Source organism: Strix aluco, chromosome 2 (genome assembly GCF_031877795.1).
Source record: "Strix aluco isolate bStrAlu1 chromosome 2, bStrAlu1.hap1, whole genome shotgun sequence".
Taxonomy (NCBI): domain Eukaryota; kingdom Metazoa; phylum Chordata; class Aves; order Strigiformes; family Strigidae; genus Strix; species Strix aluco.
Window position 1 is genome coordinate 107086433 of NC_133932.1, and position 12437 is coordinate 107098869.

A 12437-nucleotide genomic window follows, 5' to 3' on the forward strand; every position below is an offset into this window, starting at 1 on the left:
TAGTTGAACAGTATTTCTACATGTGGAAAATGTAAAGGTGGGGCTTGACATAAACAGGTAGTGTTTCCCAAGGCAAGGTTGTCAGTTACTGCTAGTTTTAGTAAGAATATGCTGGAGTCTAGTGAAGTAAGGTTTTGGTGGGTTTTTTTTTTTGAAGAGCTATTTCAGAATACTCAGAGTTATGATAATGTGTCATCTTTTTCATTTTTTTCAGTGTATGCACATTTTTTCAGTTTCTGAAAGAAGTGGATGTTAACATGGATACTGTAAGCACTAAAGTTGATAGCACTGTATCAAGGCTGAAAAAGAAATATGATGTATTACTTGCACTATACCACAAGTTTGAAAGGTAGTATATGTTTTTTGTTTTGAAATTATGAATTCTTTTTGGCTGTCAACATTTAAGTATTTAGATTTTTGAAACTGTATATTAGAAGAGCCTGTTAAACTCTGTGCGCTAATATTTACAGAACAGTGAAATGGAACTGTTTACATGCATTGAATAAACATATCTTACATTTTACTCCATAACTATTACAATGCTTTGTTAAACAATCCCCTTGTTGCAGTACAAACAATAATAAGAGTAGCATGACAAGTGGTTGATATTCCCTTTGTTAAGCTTTTTGCAGATATGGAGAGGATTGTTTTACTATCTGTTTTTTTTTTTTTTTATTTGATAGACTTTCTGTTTCTACCTACCCACCCCTCCCCAAATCCTGATTCAAGAGTTTCTTTTTAAGAAGCTCTGGAAAGAACAAAAAACATCACAGGATAGTTTCTCTCTCCTAGATCTGGAACTTGCAGGCTGTTTGTTCCAGTGTCTAGGGGCGTTGCAGAGCCTATTAGCTTGCTGCTGCTCTATTAGCAGTTCTCGCTTGTAATCAAGGTAGACCTTCCCAAGTGGTTTAGCTGACCACACAATGAAAATCAAGGGGTGTTCTCTTTATACAGAATAAATTGAATGTACTTACGGTAGAGTGCTAAGAGCTTTCTGTGTGTAACTTGAAGATGAGGAGATTCTCAAATGGATGGTTTTTTGAGTTGCTGTTACTCCAGGGTGGTAAGTTACTGCACTCTATTCTTTAACATGAAGATAGAGGTAATAAAGGCTTTAGATCCTCTTACAGGCTAATATGTGCTAGCACAGATGCGTATTGGCAAGATCTGATATCCTCTGAGGCAATTTTTAATCAGTCTGTGAAACTCTGTAGCAGTGGTTCTCAACCTGTGGTCCACGGACCCCTGAGGGGCTGCAATGTTATCACAGGGGATCCGCGAAGGTTTAAAGCAGGGGTGGGGGACATCCAGCCCAGAAACATTTGGGCTGGCCCGCAGCAAGTAGGAATCATTGCCATAAAGATATTATAATAGAAGTGTGTGCATTAACAGATTAACTTATTTCCCCTTCTCTCCAAATTTGAAGACCCTTCATGAGAAAACTGAAATAAATATTTGATGCCATCTAGTGCTTTAAATCTTGAATTAAGTCTTGGTGGTCTGTGGCCACAAAAGGTATTAAAGGGAGTCCATGTTGGAGGAAAGGTTGAGAACCCCTGCTCTATAGCATATACCAGTAGAAAACTCTTTCATGTTACTAAATGTCAAAGCATCATTCTATGATGCTTGTCTTGTTTGGATACCATTGCTTCAGAATGCTATGGTACTTTTCACCTGCAGGAATTTGAGTCACTGTAACATTTTGCCTCCTAAACCACAAAAGGCTCTCAAATATTCCTTAAATGACCCTTGAAAGGGGTAGCAGGTCACCCCTTGGTACTTCATAGAATCAAGGCATAAATGTGATATAACTTTTATTTGTCTTTTCAAAGTCCAATCAATCCCACTTACCATAATCCTGAGTAATGTGTATATCACAATGTTTTTGTAATGTTTATAGCTGCCTTAAAGGTATGAAGGTTGTAAATAATTTGATTTTACTAATTGCAAGTGTTTTCTGGGCTATAAAAGTGTCATTGCAGATTTACGCAGGTATGTTTTGGTTTTAGTCCCTCTAAGTCGTCTTCACTTTTTTGGAACTTGAATTGCAGTAGCAATTTTTTTCGAACAGGATTTGAAAGATCTTTTTCCTGTTTTGTTTTGTAATAAACTGAATTTATTTATTGAAATGACATGTACTTAGAATGCAACATTACACCACAAGGCTTGCAGTGACACTGCAGAAATAGTAAAAAACCTTAAAATGCCCTTTTATAGAGCGTTCTGTGCAGCTGTAGCACATACTTTGCTGTGTTTCACAAGCCACTGAGTAACAATGTACATACAAATCTTGTCTTTCTGGAAGAAAACAATAACAAATTTTGTTATACCAAATAAAAATTGTTTTACTGTTTAAGCTTTGACATAAGCATCCAAGTAACAGCATTATTTCAGCTCTGGCAGGGCTGTAGTTGGTCTGCTGTTAATCTGTTCTCAGAGAGTCAGCATTTTTTTAAAGTTAGAATAATGTTTTGTGAACTGGTGTATTTTTTGCTACATTAAAGTCAAAGATATTGCATAGTTTGCTTTCAGAAAAGTGTTTAAAAATAAGAATTTATTTTTATTTTCTAGGACTTGTGGACTTATTTATCTGGAACAACCTAGTAGTGAGTAAGTTTGACTTTCCTAAATTGTGTTTGTCAAGATGTAAAATGTGTCAGCATTTTATCTTTTAACCCATTAAGATTGACCTAAGTCATAGTATGTCATGTGTTTAATTTAGATTTAGTGGGGACTTTGAATTTCAGTGAGATGATGAGAGCTGCAGAAGTGATATATATTTGATCACTTCCTCCATGAAGGATCGCCACCCAATGGCGGGTGTCTCGGCATGGTGGAAACGAACATTTGGAGAGTGAGCTTCCTAATCATAGCAACAAATGAGTGGATGAAAAGATGCCTTAGCAACTCCCAAATGAGCTTGAGTTCATGCTGTGACTGGAGAATAGGGCATTAGTCAAAGGCACAAGAGAGAAAACAGCTTGTAACAGTTAAGTGAATTATCTATATTCACTTTCTTTTCCAAGGATGATACAGATATTTCCTGATTATTAAATGGCTTTACAGAGACTTAAATTTTTCAAATGTATAGTCATAATTACATGGGGAATGGAATGAGATAATTAATAAACTTAGCTATACGAGAAATGTTGCATGTTGTCATAAATTGTTCCATAGATGGAAGCATGTTTTCAGAAATTATACTTTAAATTACTATAGAGTTGTTGACGCAAAGTCTTTATTTTCGTGTCTCTACAGGATTTCTGCTGAACTCAGTTCTCTATTAGTCCTAAAAAATTACTGGATTACTTTTTTGCTGGCAAAAGGTTAGTTTTGATTAAAAGACTGTTATTTTAATGAATATTGTTGAGGTGAGTTTATGGGTTTGTTTTACATATGAGACTAGCATCCTTATTTTGGGCCTGTACTGTGCATACTTGTAATGTTTTGATTGCGTAGCTTTTGTAACTACTCAGTAATATTTCTTTTTATCCAATTTGGCTATTCTTTTCACTGGTATTACTTCCTATGTATAAATATGTGTATTTTTAAGCTTTTTAAGATATTTTTTTTTTTTACTTTAAAGGCTGGTATTCTGTATTTGAGTCTATTTTGAGGTGCTTTATAGTCTGCCAATATTTTAATAATGGATGGTTACTTGAAAAGACTGGCAGATTTTTTAAAATGGGGTTATATATATAATAAATATATAAATAAAATAAATTTAATAAAATATTATTATAAATGCCTGAAATTATGTCCTTTGAATGCTATGATTCTTCCTTGAAAAGGCAGTAGTTTCAGTTAAAGCTGAGTGGTGAAGCAGTTATGGTAGCCCATGGAGTCCTGTCTCATTGTACTACTCCTATAAAAAGGAATGAATCCATGTATCTTAATTGCTGCTTACTCCAGGTCTGTGTTGTCAGTGTTTCTATCCTGCTTTTTCATTGAGAATAAGGAAAGCTAACATTTACAAGCAAATAGTTGAAGTCACAGGAGAGCCTGGTTGATGCTTGCTAATACTGATAGAAAGTAATACAAAAATTGCACATATAAATAGAGCACAAGTAGTGGTCTGTGGCTGCTCTGAATTGCTATCAGCTTTTCCGTTTTTTTGTGGCGATGCATGCCGTATTGGAATGGTCCTGTAGATCTTCTCTGGCACATGAATCATAATTTGGGAACAGCCCAAATAATGTAGTTTTAAAAGTGCTCTTAGTGTTACTGTTTGTGTGACTTCTAAGTCATTTCATATAAATTTAACAGGCTATAAGCATAGTGTGATAGCACGCTTTGAATTTCTCTCCACTATATACTAGCAACTCCAGCTTTCTGAATACTTAGCAGCTTTCACAAAGCTTGCATAAGACCACAAAAAAGAAAGTGAGGAAGAATTGTACAGAAATAAGAGGTACATGTAGGTAAAACAGTCTACACAGTTACTCCACTGTATAAAATGAAAAAGAAATCAGGAAGGAGCACTGAGAGGTAGGAATTTTGTGCACAGTGAATTGTGCACATATAAATAATGTATGCGAACTCTAAAGCAACAAACCGCTTAAGAACCATGAGTTTTAAAATCAGTAGCCTTTAAAGAACACTGGCATCCTGTATGATGTTTTCTGAATTCTGACTGTAGTGTTTTATTACATGAACTTCCAAATCTATATTTTTTCAAAATTACTTCTAAAATTGGCAAACATATCACAAAGTTTTTCTTTACTTTTTTAAACATTTGCAGGTAAAGTGTTGCAAGTGGAAGATGACCTGGTGATTTCTTTCCAGTTGTTGCTGTGTGTCTTAGATTATTTTATCAAACTGTCACCTCCTGCTATGCTCAAGGAACCATACAGTAAGGATTTTAGGTTTTTGTTCACTCAAGTAGAAAGTAAATTGGCTAGATTTCTATTACTCATGCTAACATTAATAACTAACATAATAAAACTTAAGCTCATTAAAATGTTTTTTTTTTCATATTTTAGTTCTATTTAGATGATAGTGAACTTGAATTAAATTATCTGAATGTGGCAGTGTTTGTAATAGAAATCTTTTTTCTATTCCTGCCATCTGTTTGCTGTCTCCTCTGCCCATGCAAATTGTTCCGGGGCTTGTTAAAACAGCAGTTTTACTTTGGTAAAATAATTTGGGTTCTGGGTAGATGATGACTGAGAACTATTGCTTAGTTTTTCTTTTTTTGGAGGCACAGTATGTAGAAAGCAATTTTTTAATACTACTTAGGTTTATTTTCTGCTAGGTTTGGATATGACACTATTATTCATAGTCTAAATCTATTGCTTTGTTTCTTTGTTTCACAACTAAATACCCACTTGGGCTACAGTGTGATAGAATAGAAGATGTACTCCCTGCTATATGCTTTAAATTCTGTGTTGTGGAAGGTATTTATCTGACCTAGTAATTATTTGTGGCGGGTAAGGATAAATAACCTGTTTTTTATACCAAAACTTACTTTTATTTTAATGTCGGTGCAAATAAAGGGTGGTAAAGGATGGGCTTGTGGCAAGCAAATTTCTGCCTTCCTCCAGTACTATTTGGAGTTTAAATTTGTTGATTGTAGTAGGATAGACATGCTGCTGCTTATTTCAGGTGTTATAAAGCCATAGTGGGCTTAAATGAACATCTTTTTCAAAGAACACTGAATTGAAACAACCTGTTTTTGAACTCTGTTCACACTGATTTACTTTTTTTTTAGTGAAACTATGAAGACTAGGAGCTCATTATTAGAAATAGTTTGGTTCTGTACATTTTATCTTGAAAAGAAACACTGCAACTTCAGACTAAATTGTAAATGTGTATCACTGTCATTAAGTGTAAAGCATTAGATTTCTAACTTGAAGCTGTGTGATCCATGCAGGTGCTGTGTAAACTGTTCCAGAGCACTTCATTGTTTTAGCAAATAACACAATATAGTGTTCAAATCCTCATGACCAAGAGTCTTCATGTTGTGCTAAATGATGTCAAGCTTTATGATCTGACTAAGGCTGAGGAGATTAAGATGCAACCACCCGAGCGGTGTAGTTTATCAGATTTTCTCAGAAGAGTTATCAAATACAAATGAAGTTATGAATAAGAACAGCGTGCCCATTAGAGTGTCAGATTTAAACCAACAATATTTAATGGTTTTAGTGTATGTTATTAATACAATTCACATATTTCAAGGTGACGATATTGAGACCATCTAGTTTAGGCTTAAAATGAAACGTTTTTATCTCACTGAATTAAGGTTTTTTTGATATCCTCTTCAAGGTGAACTAGTTTGGTTTTTTTTTTCATACTTGTTTGCCTTGAAAGTATTTGGGGAAAGGAGGAATTTGCTGCAGAACCATATTCCAAGTTCCCACCAGCACTTAAGCCTTGTGCGACTTCATTAACCTTCAGACACTTAGAGTGAAGTTACTCTTTCAGCTCCTTGTTTCACATTTCTGTAAAAATAGAAAAAATAGTTATTCAGCTGTGAAAAGATAAGACTTCCCAGGTTTGCAAAACAGATGCTTTTTCAAAGCTACTTGCAGGAAGTGCTATTACATTCTGTGTTGAATAGCTTTTAAAAAGCAAAATGTCCAAATACTGATACAGGACTTTAAAAATTAGTTCTCATGTGTTTCCTGTAATGATGGTTTTTCGCTCAAGCTAAACAGATGAAAAGGGAAGTATTTAAGAGGAGGGCCTGGAAAATCGTATAAAAATTTAAATCTCTTTAGGTTTAAAAATTTAAATATCTTCTTTCTTAAGAAGACTCTAACCTTGTGGTGGTTCTGTCTTTCCAGAGTCTGCTGTGACTGCAGTGACTGTTAATGCACCAGCTCGAACTCCAAGAAGAGGTCAGAACAGGAGTACACGTACTTCAAAGCAAATTGATACCGATACAAAAGTTATTGAAGTCCTTTGTAAAGAGCATGATTGTAATTTAGATGAGGTAATGCCTGTGTTTTAAAGTCTGTTAGATTTTGCTGCTAAACCCCATCTGGAATATGCATTTATTTAAACGGTCTTTTAAATTAAATCTCAATAGTTGTGCTTGCTTAACTATTCCCTCAAGTTCAGTAATGAAGGTATTCTACCGTTCTATAGTTTCTCTAGTAGGTAGTTGAAAAAACCACTGAAGCTCTTCGGTATGGGTGATAACTTTGCCAGGGAAACTGAACTGTGAAGAATGCAGTACGAAGTTAGATGCTGATTGCAGCATGTGGTGTGTGGACGCAAGGCTGTTCTGATGGGGTTTCACAGCTGCATCCCACAATGAGAACATGTACACAACAAGTATATTTCTTCTGCATGGGATCTTAAAGACCCCATTCCCCTTTTCCTTCACAGATAAATCTATTCCTGTGTAAAATGGACTAGTTTTTTTTTTAATATTAAAGGAGATGATGGAAGTAGAAATACAAAGGGGCTGGGAACAGTGCAGTTCTTTCCCCGTTTAGTCATTTAATGTTCCAGTAATGGATTATGTGCTGCATGCTTACATACCACTACATTTTTGGATATGTAGGCAATTTCATTTTTGCTTTATTGAAAACAAAACACAGTGCATTACAGAAGTGTCTCATTTAGTTCCTTGTTAAAGATGTGAAAACAGTGTATGCATGACCTCCTCTGTATATTGCTAATGTTATGTTTTTTTCTTTTTTTAGGTCAAAAATGTGTATTTCACAAGCTTTATTCCTTTCTTGAATTCTATTGGTATTGTAGCTTCAAATGGACTACCAGAGGTAATTTAAGACAGATCAACAGCAGTGCCAAATTACTTAAGATTCTCTTTACACATTGATGAAGTTCTAATAGGTTCTTCTAAAATCATACAACCCAATGCATTGTTTTTCAGGAATGTGGGTTAGCAAGGATTCCAGTATTTATGGAGTATATTTAGCTTTTACTTTTGAATTTAATAAATTAATTTCCTGAGGCTGTGAACCAGTGCTTTTGATCAAAGCAAAACATGGCATAGGAGTTGGATATCCGTGATCTTAGTAAGGCCATTAGTCTAAAATACAACTATTACAATATCAAGTCTCTGAAGTCAATGTATAGATCCATACAGTCTTAAATTACGCACCTTAATTTGAATGTAATTGAGACATGTCTCTGTAGTTATGTTGGGGAGACATCCAAAAGTTTAGGCTCCGTTTCACAACCGTTAAAATTTCAGACTTCTGTGTCCATGCAGAATTACTTTCATGTTACTGAGTTGTAGACTGGATGCAGCAGACTACCTCTATGCAGTTGCATGCAAGAGTGTGCCTTAGTAGGTAACTTCTTGCAATGTATTTACATTCATCATTCTTAAAAGAGTAGGTTTAGCTGTGTGTCACCAATAGATGTGATAACCTGAAAATAAGTAGCTCTGAAGCTTATCAGACTGAAGGTTGCAAGATTCAGCCAAGTATATGTTCTGTTCAGTTTCATAGTGTGTTGGGTGGGGGACAAAATACAAGACCCACTAAAGATCTTAACCTCTTCTAAAATGAATTTTAGCATATCAGCAGTCTGTTTAGACTTTTTAATTTATTGTGTATATGTAGTTGGGAAGCCCTGTATGAACTTCTAGGCAAAGGTCATTATACAGCTTATTCTCAAATCAGTGAGGGTTCTTATCCAAGGCTGCTCAATTTAAGCATAGTATCAAAATTACCAGTCTAAGACTCTGCTGGTGAAAATTGTATAGAATGATGCATTTGAAGAAAAAATCCAGTCACATGATCCTTGCTCCTGAAACTTCAGTGCCTGAGGGGATGTTCTAAAACAAAGCAGAAGGTTACAGCTATATGTCAGAGGCAGTCAGTTCATATATGTAATCCAACTAACCATCAATCATAGCTGAGATCATCAGTACAATAGCTAGTAATATGGGATATTTAAATTGGCTGATTTTCATAAAAAACCCACCAAGCTTTCAATAAATTTTAATGTTGTTTCCAAAACAAAAAAAAACTTTTTGAGGCTTAATGTTGGTGTTTGATTTGTCTTCACTGTGTGTTTGATGGTCAGGCTTTATGAACTGATGAATAGATTGATTCAGAACTCTTTATTTTTGGCTAAAGTTTTTTTCCCAGTTAGCCCAGTGCAGCCATTTTGTTTTAGAGCTGTTACTTTTTGCAGTGAGAATCTTAAGTTTCTAGAAGTTTATGAAATTCTGAAATATTTTAGTCAAAAAGAACACATAAGTCATTAGGAAGATAATGAAAAATGAAAAGATAATGAACTTTAAAAATGAAACAAATAAAGCAATAATAGGAATCTAAATGTGATCTTTGATTTAGTAGTCCTAATCTCAAAGTTTTAAACATGAGATCAGTTTGGAGCAAATTAATTTGGCAAAGGTAGAAGAAGAGGATGAGGAGCAAAGCTGTGTTGGAGGTATTTGCAGCTTGCTTTTTCTTGGGACTGAGAGGGGACTAATTTGGGTTCATATGCACTGTTGTCTGGTTTTATAGCAGGAGTTTGCTAGAGCACAGCATCATTTAGTATATTTAAGGCCTCAGGGAACAGAGAATTGATGTGCTTGCCTACTTCTGTGGAAGCACAGCAGCAGACTTGAAGTTGAGGCTAGTATCTGGCCCTGATAGAAAAATTCCAGGCTTCCAGTTAGTCACTCAAAATTAAAAAAAACCTACCAAACAACAAAAAAACAACAACAAACTTCCATGCAAAATGAAGTCGTATCAATATGGGAGCTAATCAACTAAAAAACTTTTAGCAGTAATTTAAGAAACAACAAAGTGGATATGAAATAACAGTCTGTGTTTTTGTAGAAATAGGCATGTGTCTGAAAAACGACACCACTACAAATATTAACATGGAATGGGGAAACTTCTTACACTCAGAACAAGAGGGTTTGAGTTTGGGTCTTGGCCTTCATCTTCAACCCAGCAGAGACAGGCACCTAGTGGATTGTTTGGCAGCTGTTCTAAGGACACTCATGCCACATTTCCTACTCTTAGAGACACTTTTTTCTTCTGGAAAGAAAGATTTAAAAAGCCTGGAAACATTAGTTTGATTTGCAGGTTTATGTCTCCCACTGTAGCTATTTTTAGCTCTTTTACAGTGTCAGGACCTACATTTCTTCAAAAAAGTCTCATGATCTTGGATTGTTTTCTCTTCTAAAAGATTATTTTTGTGCTTGAGAACAATAATTTTCCTCTGGGTATGTTTCAGCTATTTGTGTAAGAAGTGACTGTGAGCTCCAAGGTCATTCTCTTAGCATTTCAGCACTGTGTTCATGAGGTAGGACTGGCTTATATTATTCAGTAAATTGACAAACTTGTTTCTATAAAGTTTTTTTCAATGTTTTTTGAGGTTGAGGTTCTCTCGAAACAGTATGATGAGCTGTATCTCAACAACAAAGATATAGACGCAAGATTATTTCTGGATCATGATGAAACTCTACAGCCTGATGTTATAGCACGGTAATGTTTCCATTTACTGCTTTAATTTTATAATAGAAAATGTGAACTTGTGTTGATTTCTCCCTTTGTCCCCCGGCTGTGTGTTCTAAATGGAGATCTCTGTATCCTGTTGGTCTCCTAGGTTTGCAGCTCAGCTAAGATATTTCTGGCAACCCCAGCCTTGCTTTATGTTATAGCTTAAATAATTAGAAAACATAAGACTGTGACTCTACCTAAAATGATTTGGAACCTCTGCTCTAATTCTTGCTCTGTGCAAGCCCCTGTTGTCCAGGAGAAGCTGAGGAATCATGAGGAGGTGGCCAAGGCCATGTCGTGCTAGTTGATTAGATGTGCCTGAGGCGGTGTTACGGCTCTGGGGTCAGCTGGCATAGAATGGCTTGGGTTCTTGCTGTCCAGCTTCCTAAAACCAGCTGGGGGCATTTGGAAGCTGTCTGCTGGGAGTGGTCTTCAGGCTATTCTGACTTCTGACCTGTACCCACAAATTGTTTGGGGAATGGTAGCTTGCATGGGACAGAAATGCACCACAGGTGGTTTAGCAGAATAAACAGTTGAATGTCAGTACCCAGGCATGTTCCCTGGTGCTGTTCAGTAATGCAGCTGTATTTGAATTCTTTTAGTCATACTCTAAAATTCCAACAGTTCTTGGCAATTCAATATTTCTGTAACTTTACCTAATGTGAGATCATGATGTGAGTCTGTGACCTTATCTATGCTAGAAAAATACATGTTTAAAATTGGATTAAAATGGAGCTAATACCAGCTGTACATATAAATTAAGTTGCTATAAATAGAATTCTAGAAAAAAATTGAAGTTGGAAGGGAGCTTTGGAGGTCATCTAGTCCAACATCCTGCTCAAAGCAGATCTACTTGGGAGTTTAAATTACATTGTTCTAACAACTGGAGTAGTTGGATGTCTAGATCTTCTAAAAATGTGTTCCACAGTTTTTTTCTGCAGATTAATGTCTTTATAGAAAACATTATTTTTTAAATTACATCAGTACTTCATAAGTTTGTTTTCCAATTTCTGTAGCTCACAGTTGGAGAGGACACCACTAAAAAACAATCCAGATGAGGAACTTAATCTTATACTTCCACAGACTCCTGTTCGGTATGAGTTTTTCTTTTAAGCTATGTTCTTTTCTTTAATATCCTAACTAGAAATATTAATCTTTAGAGTAGCTGTTTTCATTTTAAAGCAACTGTTTTGTTTTTCAAAAACCAGATTGTAGTTCTGGCCACTACAGTGAGCATCTACTGAGGGGTGCTGAGTGCCCTCAATTCCTGGTGAGGTTGTTGGAAAACAGAAAAAGCTTTTTACTGAGTTGTCTTAAGAAGTGCAAGACATCTGTAAAATAGATTATTGTATTAATTCTTGTGAGAATGTAACTTTATACTTCCATGGTATTCTTCCATAGTACTTTTGTCTTCTATGCTTCCATCTTCCTTTCCAATCTTTACTCTAGCTCTGTATCTTCTGCCTTCCTTTCCTGATATCAAATTGTATATGCACACGCACTACTTCTCCCATGATAATTTTTTTCTTAGTATTGTTTTTTCTGTATGAGATGATTAACATTTCAGAGTAACAACATTTTTTTTTCCTGTATTGGGAAGATGAACATTTCAGAGTGCCAATATATTTTGGCCTGTCGGGAAGATGGACAGATATGGTAGAAATGTAGTATGGGAGATTGTTTAATCTACAGTCAAATGCAGAAGAACTGTGAACTTGAATTCAGTTAACCAAAGGAAAGGGATTTGCATATACAATTTTTTCCTTGTGCCACATCATTTTTTGACAAAATCATTATGTTTTTGCCTGATGGTCCTTAGAAATTCCTGGACACTCAAGAACCGATCTGCTGTGTCACTGCAATGCCATGTGCTGTGTGGACAGAGAAGTGTTTGTGCAGGCAGTTATTCTTAAGGTGTCAGGTTTAATAAAATTGGACAGTGAAGTTCTTGTTCCATGCTTGCTGTATAAATGCCTTTCATTTTAGCATGCTGTAGAG

General features: G+C 35.5%; 1 protein-coding gene across 3 annotated transcripts in view; it reads left to right on the forward strand.

Moving 5' to 3' along the window:
• Nucleotides 1–12437, forward strand: part of RB1 (RB transcriptional corepressor 1) — an 82929-nt gene that overhangs the window by 13581 nt on the left and 56911 nt on the right. For 2 of the 3 annotated variants that reach the window (XM_074815684.1, XM_074815685.1), the window contains exons 4-11: nucleotides 215–349; nucleotides 2572–2610; nucleotides 3259–3326; nucleotides 4742–4852; nucleotides 6786–6934; nucleotides 7653–7730; nucleotides 10315–10424; nucleotides 11456–11533. In XM_074815684.1, the coding sequence (XP_074671785.1) occupies nucleotides 215–349; nucleotides 2572–2610; nucleotides 3259–3326; nucleotides 4742–4852; nucleotides 6786–6934; nucleotides 7653–7730; nucleotides 10315–10424; nucleotides 11456–11533 (768 nt within the window). Of the gene's footprint in view, nucleotides 1–214; nucleotides 350–2571; nucleotides 2611–2974; nucleotides 2990–3258; nucleotides 3327–4741; nucleotides 4853–6785; nucleotides 6935–7652; nucleotides 7731–10314; nucleotides 10425–11455; nucleotides 11534–12437 lie in introns of those variants that run through there. The other variant, XM_074815686.1, reaches the window with a different exon arrangement.